Here is a 16,490-nt window from a genome sequence, read left to right on the forward strand (position 1 = left end):
GGTGCCTGAAGTGTTGGTGGCAGATAGAAGTGCTGTTTAGAGCCTTTAGCAGGACCCTACAGGGGAATCTCCTCTAGGGCCTTAGGATTTTGAAATAAATCCCTGCCATTCTCCACAAATAACTACTTTCCTATTGAGAAAGCGTTCTTGGGCAGCTAGTAGGCCTTAGTAGAGCCAGAATGCTTAATCAGGAACCACCAAGTTACCATGCAACCTGAGCTGCCCATCATTAACTGGATATTATCTGACACCCCAAGTCATAAAGTTGGGCATGCACAGCAGCACTCCATCATCAAATAGAAGGGATTCAGGCCCAAGCAGGTCCTAAAGGTACAAGTTACGTGAGGAAGTAAGTCAAACTATCCTTATTCCAGCTACATTGCTTTCTGTCTCCCAGTGTGCACCTGTGGCCTCATGGGGAGTTCCCACTGATCAGTTGACAGAGGAAGAGAAAACTCGGGCCTGGTTTACAGATAGTTCTGTGCAATACGCAGTCACCATATGACTAGAATTTATATGAGGGGTTTCTGGATCTACTGTTTGCCGATGGTAGATAGTGGAACTTCTTAACCTCCACAATCACTGAGACAACTCCTTATAACAAATATATAATATACATATATTTTAGGTCAAGAGAGACAGATAGGTTCTCTTTCTCTGGAGAGCCCTAATACACTCTACTTATATATATCCTACTTATATAGGTTACTTTTATACTAGTCAGAGGAAAATTGGAATAGCTATATGAGTACCAGACAAAGCGGACTTCAACACAAAGAATACATCAGAGATAAAGAGACTTTTCATGGCAATAAATGGGTCACTTCATCAAGACGACACAATGACCCTCAAAGTTTATGTTCCTAATAACAGAGCTTTAAATCAGATGAAGCAGACACTGATAGAATTGAAAGGAGGAGATAAATCCACATAGTTGGAGATGTCAGCACTCTCAATAACGGATAGAACAAGCTGACTGAACATCAGCAAGGTTATAGGAGACTTGAACAAGACCATCAACCAACCTGACCTTATTGACATGTGCGGAACATGCCACTGACCAGCAGAATGCAACTTCCTTTCAAGTATACCTTGATTATTCACCACATAGATCATATGCTGGAACCCAAAACAAATCTCTATAAATTAAAAAGGACTGAAATCCTATAAAGCAGATTCTATTAACTGCAATGGTCCTGAACTAGAAATCGATCCCAGAAAGATATCATAAAGTCTCCAAAATATTTGGAAAGTTAAGTGTTATTTAATAAAATAAGCCAGTGTTTAGTAAAGCTCCACATGCTCAAGGTCAAACTTTAACAGTCCCATTTTCAAGTGCATATACCCTTAGACCCACTCAAACACATACACACCCATATACACAGTGTAGATTAAAGGAGCACTAGAGCTCCAAAAGTTTATTTCAATCCATTTTAAAGATCAGTTTGAGAAATTCATGATTTTTATACAGCGGAGTCTTTTTGAACAGTTACAGAAGTTAACTACTGACTTTTTATTTCAGCAAAAAAAATCTAATCCTGAATGTTGGTTTATTTTGAATGGGACCAAGTATAGCAAAAATTTTAGAATCTGTTAAGGTTTTATATCAATGAAAACTGCTATTACCATCTGTAACTCATCAGAATAGTGGTTAAGAATATGATTAACTAAACCAAAGGCCTTGGGTTTGGATCGTGGTTCTTGCATTTGCTGTGTGAAGTTCACTAAATTTCTTAGTTTCTCTATGCCACCATGCCCTCATTTCTAAAATGAAGCTAATTATTGTACTTATTCATAGTGTCATTAAACTGATTAATAGAGTTAATATCTATAAATTTTCACAGCAAGGACTGGCACTAATAAAAGTTTTAGGCTTAAATATTAATGTTGCTCTTTTCTGGCATTCAGATCAGATCATCAGATCATCCCACATCCCAAGACTGGGTTCCAACATTCCTTCTCAGAAGAGATCGTACGTTCTAGTCTGAGTTGCTTAGGACCTGTATTGGGCAGCTGAAGCACTGACGTGATAATATGAGAGAAAAATTTCTCCCACAACATGCAGAGAAAATATCTCTGGCTCAATAAATTTATTTTGCTATCTTTGCATTACCTGCCAAGATTGCAAATGTCAAGCTCAAAGCAACACGTTTGACCATTAATCACAGCACCTCATGGTCTCTGTCATGGGCTAAATGTATCCCCTCAAAATTTGTATGTTGAAACCCTAAAGCCCAATATGATAAAGCCCAATATGATGGCATTTGGAGATGAAGCCTTTGAGAGGTAACTATGTTTGGGTGAGGTCAGATGTCGTACGGGTAGAACTCCCATAGTGGGATTAGTTCCTTCATAAGGAAAGGACGAGACCAGAACATGCCCTCTTTCCACCAGGTGAGGGCACAGCAAGAAAGTAGCTGCTGACAAACCAGGAAGAGAGTCCTCCTTACCAGACGCCCAGACTTCGAGGACCTTAATCTTGGACTTCCCACCCTCCAGAACTGTGAGAAGTAAATGTTTGTTTGGTTGGCTGGTTTTTAATTTTTTCAAGTTTACTTATTTAGTTTCAAGTAATCTCTGCACCCAAAGTGGAACTCAAACTACAACCCCAAGATCGAGTCACATGCTCTACCAGTTGAGCCAGCCAGGCACTTCCAAATGTTTATTGTTTCAGCCACCCAGGCCATGATATTTTGTTACAGCTGCCAGACCCGACTAGAGTCTTGTTCTTTCTCTCAACAAAATGGGAGAGAATGTTCATCATAGGGTCATAATTCCCAGTCTGCGTCCAAGGGAACTGTCAACACCAGCCACTTCTACTGCTAAAGAAGGAGCATTGATCTCATAATAAACCAGCAACCCAAGATTAACTTTCCCAGAACCTAGGCTTGTATGTCAATATTTAGACTCGGGAATTTCCAAGTTTCTTCCTTAAGTCCTCTGCCTCGTTCTCCACCATGATTCTCAACGGCAAGCTTCTTCACCCTTAATCAATCTTCCACGGGGACAGTGAAAGGAAATCTGCCATCTTTATTCAAAAGACAAAAAAGAAATGAAATAAAAGGGACATACTTCCGTGCTGCAAAAGACAAAGCACACCTCTTTAAGGCCAAGTTAGTATTTCAGGATACCAGCCCCTACGGGTGTAGCAAGAGGCCCCATCACACAGCTCATTACCTCTCCTGAGTCTGGCAAGGCATAACTCAAACAACAACCACACATCTACAGCACAGAAAAAAGGCCAGCACTGCAGTGAGACAAGGAAGCGCTACCCTAGGAAGCCATTTCCAGAGTAGGTCTTCTGCTAACTAGCCAGGTGACTATAGAAAAATTACTATATTGGGGCACCTGGGAGGCTCAGTCGTTTAAGCATCTGCCTTTGGCTCAAGTCATAATTTCAGGGTTCTGGGATGGAGCCCCACATCAGGCTTCCCAGTCGCTCTCCTTCCCCCGCTCAATGACTTGTGCTCTCTTTCTCTCCCATTCTCTCTCTCAAATAAGTAAAAACTTTTAAAAAATAGAAAAAGAAAAATGACTATGAAATGGACATTTTATTGAGCACATACAGCCAATGTACTGAGCCACAGGAGGCACAGAACCCTCTGACAAGTCCCTATCCTTACCAGTCTGGAGGAAGTTTGGGGGCAAGATCTCAAATGTGCCTTTCTCTCACTTCTAATGAATTCTGTGCACCGTGTCCATAGTAAAAAGGCAATAACCATATTTTTAAGAGACTCAAGTTACTTTAGAGGACTCCTTATCACCATACCAAAGTATTTAATGCCATAGGGCTGTAATCGTACAGTTAGTGTGCTTGTCCAGTTTGACATTACACCTGACCTCAGGAATTCCTCTTAATGCTCAGTATCTCTGCGGAGAAGAGTTTTCAGACTTGGAGCTCAGTTGGAGCCCTTTATTAAATACTATCCTAATATACTTGTGGGTTGCATATAGTCTAATAATACACCAATGCAGAGCCTTTCGTGTTGATCACTTTCTCCTGAGGTTGTCTGGGAAATTTTTCTTTGAAGAGAAAATTTCATTTCACGATTACAGAAAATTTCTTGACCTCTCTGTGTTCCTAGCCGACTTGAGCAGTTGATTATTATATGATGGACACTCATTCTATGGCACATACGCTTTGTGCCTCCGGTCGATGCATCTCTGTCCTGAACATCATTGATCTGCTTTGTACATAAGGGCCCCCCCTGGATCTTCAGTACAAGTCTCCTCCCCCGAGGATGCGTGCCAATAACTATGATAACAGGGCAGTTCTTTCTGTTTGTCCTTTCACAGGAAATTGTCCTCAGCCTGCGAATCAAAAATAATATTTTATTGTCTTTCTTCTCCTACCCACCTAGTCACATCAGCCCTTTTCTTCTCAAACAACGACACTCTTTCTATCTGGTCTTGTTAACCCTTGACTTAAAAAAGCAAATTTCCCTATGTGATTGATGTTTTTAGTGTAAATCTGGAGCTTTGTCTGACAGGAATAAATAAAAAGACAAATTGTAAGTGCTTTGGTTGTCACAGCAGGGAGTCCTATCATGCCATCAAGCTTTCTTGTCCCCAAATGTGTGAGCTGCCTGAAAGACCAAGGTAATTGAAAGGCATGCATATACCTCTGGTTTCTCAGATATTAACGGAAATTGCCTCCTACTGTGGTTGCTTTCTGGCTCAGTGTTCTGAAAGAGAAACAGGTCGTTCCATTTCTAGCACAAGTGTTGGATGCACTTTAGTCCATCAAGAAGGAAAAATCTCGGTGCACTGGGAGGTAGAAAGACAATGTGGCTGCTGGTTCTGCTAACCCTGTACTGAAAATGACTCTCTCTCTCTCTGTCTCATTTGTTTTCTCTTATCTCGTCCCTCCTCGCCTCTCTCTTCTACCTCAGAAAAAGAGTAGGTAGAGCCGGTACACCTGAAGGCTTACTTCATTTCCTACCCAAAGTATGTAACATCTTAGTTTATCTTCAAGTTTATGATGCCCTCCTCCGTCAGCTATTAGAAATAATCCAAATGCCTATGGTGGGTTAGTAAGTGAGTGAGTGTGTGGGTATAAGAAATTTTGGTGCCCATAGAATGAAAATATAGAACAGACGATAAGCTATGGGGTTCAAAATATTCACTAACACAGATAATAATTATTATTAATATTATTATATAATATTATTACTTAATTAATTATATAATATTAATTAATATATAATATTAATACACATAACCAAAAGGTAAAAGCACATAACAACTTGTTTTTGGCAATGCTGGGTACACCATCTGCCCAGCGCCGGTAGCTTTGAGTGACTACTTAACAACAAATTGGGTTCACAATTCTCATATGAAGCTGAGATTAGCCATGACATTTCCAATGGGTGTGTGTGTGGCGGGGCGGGGCGGGGGGTGGTGTCAGATTAAATGGTAAGCTGGCTAGGTACCAGGTAACTCAGAGTTCCAGGGGTCATTTGTCAGACATTTCTTCTTGCCACTCCATACCTCCACTATACCACACCTAAACATGAGAACCTTCCCTCTGTTTCAAGGCATTCCAAGTGTCCCAGATTGTTGGTGGAGGGGAGGGAGAGTGGTCTGGACGGGGTTCACCAAATCTCACGGCATCTGTCGGTCAGTTATTAGGAAATGTGTGGAGTGTCACAAGAAGTTACTTTCCATTTTGTCTCATTTTATTTCTCCCTCCCTTCCCCTATGATCTTCTGTTTTGTTTCTTAAATTCCACATATGAGTGAAATCATATGGTAATAAGGAGGGCACGTGATGTAATGAGCACTCGGTGTTATATACAACTGATAAATCACTGAATCTACCTCTGAAACTAATAATACACTGTACATTAATTAATTGAATTTAAATAAAATAATAATTTTTAAAAATGCACTCTTCGGAGTGATTAGAAGATCTTCCAAAGCAGCTTCTCTGTTTAGGTGACTTGCTGTGTCCCTTTAAATTGTGAATGATGACTTGTGGAAGCGGCTTTGCTCCCATGTAGTTCCCAGAAGCTTCTGACTGTTAATTCCCTCCTCCTCTTCTGTCCCCCACTAGGTCCAGACAACTTTAACTTCAACTATTTCTGCCTTCTCCTCCAAAGTTATATCCCATTCTAACACAGAGGACCCTCATCTGTCCCAGGCAGTGGGAAGGGCAAGCAGGGGAAATTCTCACACTTCCTCCCACATTCGCTATGCAGTCAATTTTCCTGTATAAACAGTCCTCCTGTCTTCCCTCAAAGCCTTCTCTTTAGATGCTCAAAAGCTTATTTTCAAAGTTTCAAAGCATTTTAGAAGACTGTGTTGAAAGTTACTTTCTCCTTGCAGACTCACTGCAATGATTCTAGTTCTTTCACAAGCGGTGAAGATCTCTAACTAGAGGAAAGGTCAAGTGTAAGAATGTTCAGAAAAGAAAAAAGGCACAAAATTGAATATTTCCTCAAGATGGCATCTCTCTACAGCCTCATTTACTCCTCCTTCCTTCTCTACCAAGTCTTCACTAAACCCTTACTTTTCCTCCATCAACTCTGGGAAATTTCTTTCTCAAACCTTAGTTGTCAAATCTGCAAATTTCTTTTTTTCAGACTTCATTTGACCTCTCCTATAGCATTTGATAATGTTGACCGTATTGTCTGTATTGGTTAAAAAAGGAGGGTGGTTGATCATAAGTAATAGACATTTAACTCCCTACTAGCTTAAGACAAGAGGAGAATTTATTGGAAGGATACTAATCTCATCCTCCCAAAGAAATTATTTGTTCAGCTCTGTTTTGGGATCTGCCTCTTGGGTCTGGCATTTTCAAATCTATCCCCCTACCTAGGGTAGAAATTAACTCCCTAATAACCTCTAACAAATGCTGTTGGCCTCAATTAAACATTTCAGGATATTATTGTTTTCAATCTATTTAAACCTAACTCCTTGTATTTATTTTATTTTATTGATTGATTTGTGTGTGTGAGAGAGAGAGAGAATGAGAGAAAAAGCACAAGCAGGGAAAGGGAGAAACAGACTCCCCACTGAGCAGGGAGCTCAAGATGTAGGGATCAATTCCCAGGCCCTGAGATCATGACCTGAGCCAAAGACAGACACTTAACCAACTGAGCCACCCAGGCATCCCTAAAACTGTATCCTTGTAACTTCAATATATTCTCTGAATCTTCACTCAAGGGACAATATGGTAAATGAATCTAGATGTGAATCAGACCTGGGTTTCAGGTAAGAACACACTGGCACAGCCATGTGGAAAATAGTATGGCGGTTCCTCAAAAAATTATAAATAAGACTACGATATGATCCAGTAATTCCATTTCTAGCAAATATCCAAAGGAACTGAAATCAGGATCCTGAAGAGGTATTCATCACACCCAAGACAGAGAAACAATCTCAGTGGTCATCCATGGACGGATAAATGAAGAAAATGTGGTATATACATACAGCGAAAAATTACCCACCCTTAGAGAAAAGAAGGAAATCCTGCCATTTGTGACAATATGGGTGGACCCAGTGGACACTTCGCTAAATGAAATAAAGCAAACAATGAAAGAATACTATAATAATCTCACTTATGTGTATAACCTAAAATACTCAAATTCATAAAGAAGAGAATAGAATGGTGGCTTCTGGGGCCTGAGGAGAGGGAGGACTTGGGAATGTGATGCTCAAAGAGTAACAAAGTTTAGTTATGCAAGATGAGTGAGTTCTGAAGATCCACTCTACAGCATTGCTGTAGCTACGTGTTAGCTAAAATGCCTACAGCTAACAATACTGTGAGATATACTTATAATTTTCTAAGAAGGAGGGGTACCTGCATGGTTCAGTCCCCTGAGTACCTCACTATTGGTTTTGGCTCAAGTCATCATCCTTGGGGGGTGGGATGGACCCCCATAGCACGCTCTCCACTCAGGCTGTACTCAGCATGAAAAGTCTCCTGAAGGTTACCTCCTCTCCCTTCCCCTCTGCTCCTCTCCCTGTTCTCATGAGGACATGCTCTCTCTTTAAAATAAATAAATTCTTGGGGTGCCTGGGTGGCTCAGTGGGTTAAGCTTCTGCCTTCAGCTCAGGTCATGATCTCAGGGTCCTGGGATAGAGCTTCACATCTGCATCTGGCTCCCTGCTCAGCGGGGAGTCTGCTTCCCCCCCCCACCCCCTACACACACCCAATCTGCCTCTCTGCCTACTTGTGATCTCTGCCTGTCAAATAAAGTAAATTCTTTTTAAAAATTTTTTCCTAAGAAGGAAAATCTTATGTTGTGTTCTTACCATAAAAATAAATAAATAAATAACAACAACAATGATAACAAGAGAGGTGGGGGGAAACTTTAGGAGATGATGGATATGTTTATGGTCTTGATTGATGTATACTTATCCCCAAACTCATTGGAGTTGTATACATGAAATATGTATAGCTTTTTACATGTCAATCATATCTCACTAAAGTAGTTTAAAAAACAAAAATATATTTAAAAAAGAACACATTATTCTTCGTGGAGTCTTTAAAATTAAACATAATTTAAAAATTCCAAAGAACAGTATCTTTAATGAGATTTTAATCATTGTCATTTTAACTAAGGTTTTGTTGAAATGTATTTATCAGTAACAGAAAAGCACACAGATATTATTTGTATATGAAAGCATATTTTAAATTCCATTTAAGCCCACTCATTTCATCTCCCACAGCTGCTTTTTTGTTTTGATGAAAGATGAATAAGGAATAAACAGAAGGCCAGTGTCTCAAACTGATGTACCTGTATGGCCCCCTGAAAAATCCAAGCATGTATTCATATTTGAGAAAACTGTGCTGTCAAATTCACGGTCTCTCAATAGCTCAGGCATGAACTCATGCTTCCTACAAAGGAAAAAGGGGGAAAGGGGACAAATTGTGTTTCATGCGCTTGACACGCACTCGAGAAAAGCCCCAGAGAGAAGAAGGATTGTGTTTCTGCTCAGACGAGAAGGCAGAAGGTGTCAGTGATGATAGCACAGTGGTTCTGACATTTCAGGGGTTCCATGTCCGGGTAAGATGTAGGGATCCCTACATGCAGTGCTGGAGTCCACAGGCGGAAGCACGAGATCGCAGCTTGGGTTGGGAAATTGTATCTGTCTTCTTCCACTCAAGGTCCCCTTTGCATTCATCGTCCCAGAGGGAAGCCGACCTCTCTCATCTTACTGTTCTCCTAATCCATCTGTACAGGGTGTTCAGGCCCATGGGTGGGATCAGTCATACGTTGATGAATCCTAGGGTTGAAGGGAGTATTGGAGTTTCTCTGGTCCAAGCCTCTAATTTTCAGATTTAAACAGTCAAGGTCCAGACGAGTGAGCAGTTTGTCCAAAACAGCTCGTGCACACATTCGAGGGCACTGCTCATCCTGGCTGACATTTTAACTAAGAAGAGGAGTGTTGTCTGGATTCGGGTTTGGCCCAACAGGGGGCTATGCTGGTGCCGGCGGCTGGGAGTTGAGGAGAGACAGTGCAGAGGCAAGAGGAAGGAGGAGGAGGGAGGAGGAGGGAGGAGGAGGGAGGAGGAGGGAGGAGGAGGGAGGAGGAGGGAGGAGGAGGGAGGAGGAGGGAGGAGGAGGGAGGAGGAGGGAGAAGGAGGGTTCCTCCACGCGGGCAGAGCCACCTCAAGTGCTTGGTTACATGTGTTTGAACTCAGCCACAGCGGCTGCTGGATTCTGGCAGAGAGGCCCGGGAGCCTACGGGGTCCCCCCAGCGCAGGGCTGCGTGCTGGTGACAGTGACGTCCTGTCCTCGGCACCTGAGCACGCCAGCCTCGCACTCGCTCATCGTCTGCTCCACGCCATCCACTTCCACGCAGACACGAAAGCCGCCGTCGTTGCACTCAGAGGCTTCCCTGCAGACACATTTGCTGCTCTGGGCTGGAAACACAAACGACGACAGAGGCTCAGTGGCACGTGGTGGAGCGGGGAGAGTCAAGGCACAGGACTCCAAAAGCACGGTGCCCTACAGAGAGCTCTAGAAGCTCCGGCCTCGGGGATCGCAACAACCAACCCCCCGCCCCCGCCCCGGGAAAGCAGTAGGACCCCAAAAGCAAGGCATTTCGCTCCACTCAGAATAAGCAGGGCTTGAGACTGGCCACCGGATCGGCCGGACGCATGTGGGCCAGCTCTCTCCACGTCCGAGGCTCCCCAGTGCTCCACTCCTCTGCGCTGCTGTCTAGCGAAGCCAGAAACTGAGTAATCCCCCAACCCCTGACAGATAAGGAGACAACAGTAAAGACCAAGTTGCTTCACTAACAAGGACAAAGAAAAGAATTCAATTTGCTTTGAGATGCCAGGCATAAAAGGCAAACGGCCACATATCCCATAAAACAAGCCAGAAATGAGGAGGAATTCCCTGTGTGTGTTGCAGGTGCCAGCCATCTGGCTCCCAAAGAAGTGACAAGGTCAGCCAGCCCACTGGTGACCGGCAATCCTAATGGAACCCAATAGTTGGAGTTCAGTACTTTCTGGCTTGCACCACAAACTACCCAGGATCCAGGGGAAAGGGGCGAAGGGGAGAGCCTGAGTTGCTGGCAGAGATCCAGCTCCCAAATTTGCAGGTGGGGAAACTGAGGGCAATGACTTGGCTCCAGGCACCCGGGCTTTCCCCGTTAGTAACATAGTAACATAGTGGAAGGCCAGGCAGAGTGTTATTCAAGTTCATCATAAGGGCTACTTGGACCTAGCACTGGCAAATCTCAAACCACAACTTGAAACAGTAACTCTTTTTTCTATTCTCTTCAAATTCTTCTGATTACTTCTAGGAGAAAGTGTCACCTTGGCACTGATAGGCTTTTAACACTCCCCTAGCTCTTGCTAAACTCCCTTTATCCCACAGAAGCAGCAAGCCCCAAGCTGCCGGCAGCATCTGGCTAGAATCTACAGCCTTATTTTGTTTCATTACATGTGTTTTTATAGTTACCTAGTATTTGTGGCAAGTGATATTTCCTTTTAAGAAAGTGATAAGAAAATTTCCTTTTTTAAAAGATAGGTACTTTTATGAGTCTATCTTTTAAAATGAGTACATAATAGGGGTAACACAAGGACAGAGCAAAAAACATGAAGGGGGAATGGGAAGCGCCAGTGTTTGGGAGGACATTCAGACTATCAAGGAAGGGGTTTTGTCCTCTTAGGTACTTGATCCCCGCCCCGAACACCCAGGGAAGGCTGTGGGCAAGGACAGTCGCTCTGACCAGCCCGAGACTTTCGAGACTTTCGCATCCTCAGGGATCTGCTTGGATTTGCTGCTAACCCAGAACCTGCAGTTTTAAAAACCTCAGTCCTACCACCTTAGCATTGTTATAGTTACAAATATGAAATGCCCCTTACCATCACATTTTGCCCAGAGTGGACAGGCATCACAGGCTTTCTCAGTGCGGGCAGGCAGAGGGCAACTGTCCCCCGCAGCAAGGGTATAATTTCTACCCTGACACTGGAGAACATGCATCTTGCAAACTGTCAGAGGCAGTATCCTTTTGCTTCTCTCGTCTCGAGCACATACATCTAAGGAGGATCTGAAACAAATTTTTTTAATTACATTATGTAGAAGATTTTCAGTCTTCGAAATGGAGCATGAGATGTAAAAGGAGAGGTTCTGAGCTCAGGGGGTCTGATGCTATGAGCCACAGCAAAAAGGTGAAGCAGAAACTCAAATCTCCTTCCTGCCTGGGGCTCACCCTCCTCAGATCTTCAAAATGAACATATTTTGCTCTTTATCTGCTCACAGGTTTTATAAGCTTAGATACCTCCTGTTGATCTAGTTTCTTCTAGAGCAGGTCAGATAGAGCAAATTAGAAGAGAACAGGAGGTGTGCTTGGGACACTGGTGGGTCAACAAGCAGGTAGGAGGCAGAAAATCAGCAGAGATCACCTAGTCCAAGACTATAGTTCGGTGGGACCATGGGCTGCAGGAGAAATTAGGTCCTCCCAGCCCAGCAGGCCTGAGAATTCATGTCCGTAATATGGCATGTCCAATACTTGATGACCAAATCCTCAAGGGAAGATGAAATCGTATTTTTCAATGGGATTTTTTTTTAAGTATTGTTGTTTACAAAGTAGTTTAGAAATATTTCTATAAAAATGTATTACTTTTTTTTCTTAAGCATGGGTGCTAAAATGGTGAGATTTGGCTATTTAGAAATGTCACTAATAAAAACGAGCACCTTTCTGAATGTTGATGGGACAAGGACGGCATTACTGTAGTGAGCCCTTTCACTTTCACTACTTTTGTTTGGTAGATGGAGTTTATATTTATTCTTATACATTTTTAACTCTAATACTTTCTTCAGTGACCAAGAGCTAAATTTACTTGGAGTTATTTACATCACAAAAACAAATCCTCGTATCTTTCTTTTATCTGCTTACTTAAGCTTTAAATCGAACTACTCAGAACCACTCAAAAGGAGGGAAACTGGAAGGGGAGATGAACCATGAGAGACTATGGACTCTGAAAAGCAACCAGAGGGTTTTGAAGGGGCGGGGGTGGGGGGTGGTGGTGGTGGGAGGTTGAGGAGCCGGGTGGTGGGTAATAGGGAGGGCACGTACTGCATGGAGCACTGGGTGTGATGCCAAAACAATGACCACTGTTATGCTGTAAATAAACAAATAAACGAATAAATAAATAAATAAATAAATAAACTCCAAAAAAAAAAAAAAGGCAGAGACCTTGGAAAGCCATTGTTATCAGTCCCTGATGGAAAGCTCAAACCGTGTCTATAAACAGCAGGCTGCAGATAAACCAAATGAATCAGAGAAGTTGGAAAGAGGATGAAAGTGTATCAAAGTCAACAATGATTCATAAAAAAACAACACCACAGTCAGAACATTCCAGGCGGACGACCACTGCCATTTACACCGTTTAGCTGTATTTTTCTCTCAAGAAGTTACTTCTTGTAAGATACAGCCACAATCACCATTACCCACTGTAGGTGTTCAAGAAGTTGGATATGTGTTTTGGGGACAATATAATTGAAAGCCAAGTACAGTGGACCCCCCAGCAACACCGGTTTGAACTGCACCGCGGGTCCACTTATAGAGAATTGTTTTGATACAGACAATAGTATAAAAGTATTTTCTCTTATGATTTTCTCAATAGTATTTTCTTCTCTCTAGATTACTTTATTATAAGAATACAATATAGGCGGGCACTTGGGTTGTTCAGTCGGTTAGGTGCCTGCCTTCAGCTAAGACTATGATCCCAGGCTCCTGGGATGGATTCCAGCATTGGGCTACCTGCTCAGCAGGGAGCCTGCTTCTCCCTCTCACTCTTCCCCTCCCCCTGCTTGTGCTTTCTCTGTCTGTCGGTCTCTCTCTCTCTCTCTCAAACAAATAAATAAAAAGCTTTTAAAAAAAAGTTTATATCACTGGTAAGGCTTCTGATCAAAAATAATCTATCATTAGTTAAGTTTTGGGGAAGTCAAAAGTTATACGTGGATTTTTTTCTGTGAGGGGAGGGTCAGCACCCCAATCCCTCATGTTGTTCAAGGGTCACCTATAAGTGGGCAGTAAAGTGTGTTTTGAATCAGGCTTAAAGATGACCAATAGGGCGCCTGGGTGGCTCAGTGGATTAAGCCTCTGCCTTTCGCTCAGGTCATGATCCCAGGGTTCTGGGATCGAGCCCCGCATCGGGCTCTCTGCTTGGCAGGGAGCCTGCTTCCTCCTCTCTCTCTCTCTGCCTGCCTCTCTCCCTACTTGAGATCTCTATCTGTCAAATAAATAAATAAAATCTTTAAAAAAAAAAAAAAAGATGACCAATAAATCTGGGGGCCTAGATACCTCCCACTTGCCTCTCCAGATTCACTCTCCACAGCCCCACACCCCCACACTCCACCCTCCACCCTCAAACCCACCCCCACCCCCGACCCCTACAAGGAAGGCTGACCCTAGGAACCACATCCTTGTCCTCTAGCTTCAGGGGCATTTGATCAGTGGCAGGAGATTAGAGCATGTTTAATGCTCTGGCTCACTCCAGGGTGGGGGGTCTCTGAGATCCCTAAAATGAGGGACTCCGCTCTGCCTCAGCTGCCATCTGCACAGTCTACTCTGTCTCCACCTTTGCAGAAAAGCCCGTATGGTCACGGCTTCAAGCCCGGGCACAGATACGCACCCTGGCGACTGGCAGTGCCGCAGTACTGCCTCCTGGCGTGCGGTTTCCTTCCCTTCCTTTATAAATAGTGCCACTGGGAAACCTCCTCTTGCGCTAAGGCAATCACACCTCCTGTATCCGACCAGGACCGTAACACAGACATCGAGTACCTACTTCAGCTATCCACCTACGGCAGAGTGACTGCAGGATGGGTGGCATTCTCGTAATGCACATCTGGAGACAGCCATTTCCAGAATCGGAAAAGCAGCTGCTCGTATCTGTTGGTACACTGCATAAGAGTTATATGTCAAGGGAATTTCAACCCTCGTCTCCTCAAGCTCCTCAGCCCTCATCTCACTCAACACGTGACAGTGTTTTCATTTTGCCGCATTTCGCGTATACAACAAGCAGTGCCCGAGTCATTCAGCCTTTCTCTAGACAGTAGAGCACTCCTTAACGCCGCTGGGTGTCAGCCCTGGAGACCCAGGCGAGTAGCAGGCAGCAGATGGGCCAAGTTCAAAGGCAAACAAAGATCCTAACCCTTGGTTCAGCGACACTTTTGATCTAACAGAGAGACTATCACCTGCTGACACTTTTTTTTTTCATCTTCAATAAAATAAAACAGAGGCGAGCAAAGACAGAGCTTACCCACATTCATAGGGCATTTTACAAACACATCTCGAATTCTTCAGTTTCTCCCAGCGCTGACATTCAGGCACTGCTGGTGGCAAGGGGGCATCTGAAAGAGAAGGATAAGGGAGAGCCAGTCATTCGAAGCACTGTTTTGTGGTAAACAAAATGTGATTTTAATTGTTGAACCAGATTCTGTAATAGTCTCAGCTGCCATGAATTTGCACAGTCAAATAACAAAGCTGTAAAGCATTTTACAGAAGACAGAGCATTCCGAGGAGAACCCTGCAAATAATTTCATTGTTAGCATTTCTTGAGCAGTCCCTATTGTGTGAGCATAGACTATTGTGATATTTAATCTTCCTTAACAAATGCTTACTTCAGAGTTAAAGAAACTAAGGGTCAGGAACACCTGGGTGGTTCAGTCGGTTAAGCGTGTGCCTTCAGCTCAGGTCATGATTCCAGGGTCCTGGGATCAAGTCCCATATCACGTTCCCTGCTCAGCGGGCAGTGTTCTCCCTCTCCCTCTGCCTGCTGCTCCCCCTGCTCTCTCTCTCCTCACTCTCTCTCCCTGTCAAATAAAAAAAAACCTTGGAAAAAAAAAAAAAAAAGAAAGAAACTAAGAGTCAAAAAAGTGAAGAAACTGGTGCTAGTTCACATGTGGAACAGATTGGCCAAGCCAGGATTTAAGTTCATGTTTGTCTGAATTCAAGGCCAGTGGAGCAGGCTCCCTTTCATTAAGAAGTTGCTCTTTATAAACTGCTGTCTGGACAGCATTTTACCTACTCTGTCAATAGTGGGACAGAAAGCAACATAATGTGACCCATAAAGGAGAAATTCCTGGTACCCCAAGGTGTATAATAACCTCTCACATGTAAATGTCTAGTTGGTTTCCCTTCAATGATGAGTAAATATCTAAAGGTATTTACACTTAATAAAATCTTTTCTATTGCTCTGTGTGTGTGTATGTGTGTATTTTTAAATCTTTTATTTATTTATTTGACAGAGATCACAAGTAGACAGAGAGGCGGGGGCGGGGGGGAAGCAGGCTCCCTGCTGAGCAGAGAGCCTGATGCGGGGCTCAATCCCAGGACCCTGAGACCATGACTTGAGCCTAAGGCAGAGGCTTAACCACTGAGCCACCCAGGCGCCCCTGCTTTGTGTTTTTGACAAACCAATTGAACGACAGTCATCATTCCAATTTTGGCAGGAAAACACCATGGTCCAGCTTACAAGAGCTTAATTTGCCTGCCGTCTCCTCAGCTATCCCTGATTACAAGGTGAATAGCCTAAGATCTCCTGCTATTTCCACCGCCTGCCAGTTTCATGACAAGGGAATTCAGTGGCATAAACTTCCCCAGCATAAAACTAATTCTATGTTGGGTATATCTATAAAGGTAATTTATCTGAAGAGCATATTTTTATGGATGCACAAACTGTGAAATTCTCCCTCACTTTGGAAAACTTAAGAGCTTTAGACATGATGGTAAAATCTTGTGAACAATTTGTAACTTGTAAAAAATGGGAGCAATGTGAAGCTTAGTCTTCCATGCCCAGTCACGTTTGTAATGAGGACTCATTCTTTAACATTTCTCTTTAAAGGACCATTATCCTCAATGCAATGTCATATTGTGAATTGGATCCTAGAACATTAAATGGATATGGTGAAAAAATGAAATCTGTAGTTTCGTCAATAGTATTACACTAATATTACATGTCTTAGTTAACAACTAAGTTATGTCAAGTTATATGAGATGTTAGTATCATGAGAACATGGTAAG

The 16,490-nt window shown here is 43.0% G+C and overlaps 1 protein-coding gene across 2 annotated transcripts in view; it reads right to left on the minus strand.

Moving 5' to 3' along the window:
- Window positions 1–8,528: 8,528 nt before the first annotated feature.
- The window catches only part of C7 (complement C7), a 54,178-nt gene continuing 46,216 nt past the window's right edge, over window positions 8,529–16,490 (minus strand). Inside the window, exons 16-19 of one of the 2 annotated variants that reach the window (XM_045999190.1) lie at window positions 14,728–14,818; window positions 11,326–11,510; window positions 9,578–9,873; window positions 8,529–9,487 (exon numbers count right to left, since the gene is read on the minus strand). In XM_045999190.1, coding sequence (XP_045855146.1) covers window positions 9,692–9,873; window positions 11,326–11,510; window positions 14,728–14,818 — 458 coding nt within the window. In that variant the 3' untranslated portion in view covers window positions 8,529–9,487; window positions 9,578–9,691. Of the gene's footprint in view, window positions 9,488–9,577; window positions 9,874–11,325; window positions 11,511–14,727; window positions 14,821–16,490 lie in introns of those variants that run through there. The other variant, XM_045999192.1, reaches the window with a different exon arrangement.

This window comes from Meles meles, chromosome 3 (assembly GCF_922984935.1).
Source record: "Meles meles chromosome 3, mMelMel3.1 paternal haplotype, whole genome shotgun sequence".
In the NCBI taxonomy this organism is placed as follows: Eukaryota; Metazoa; Chordata; class Mammalia; order Carnivora; family Mustelidae; genus Meles; species Meles meles.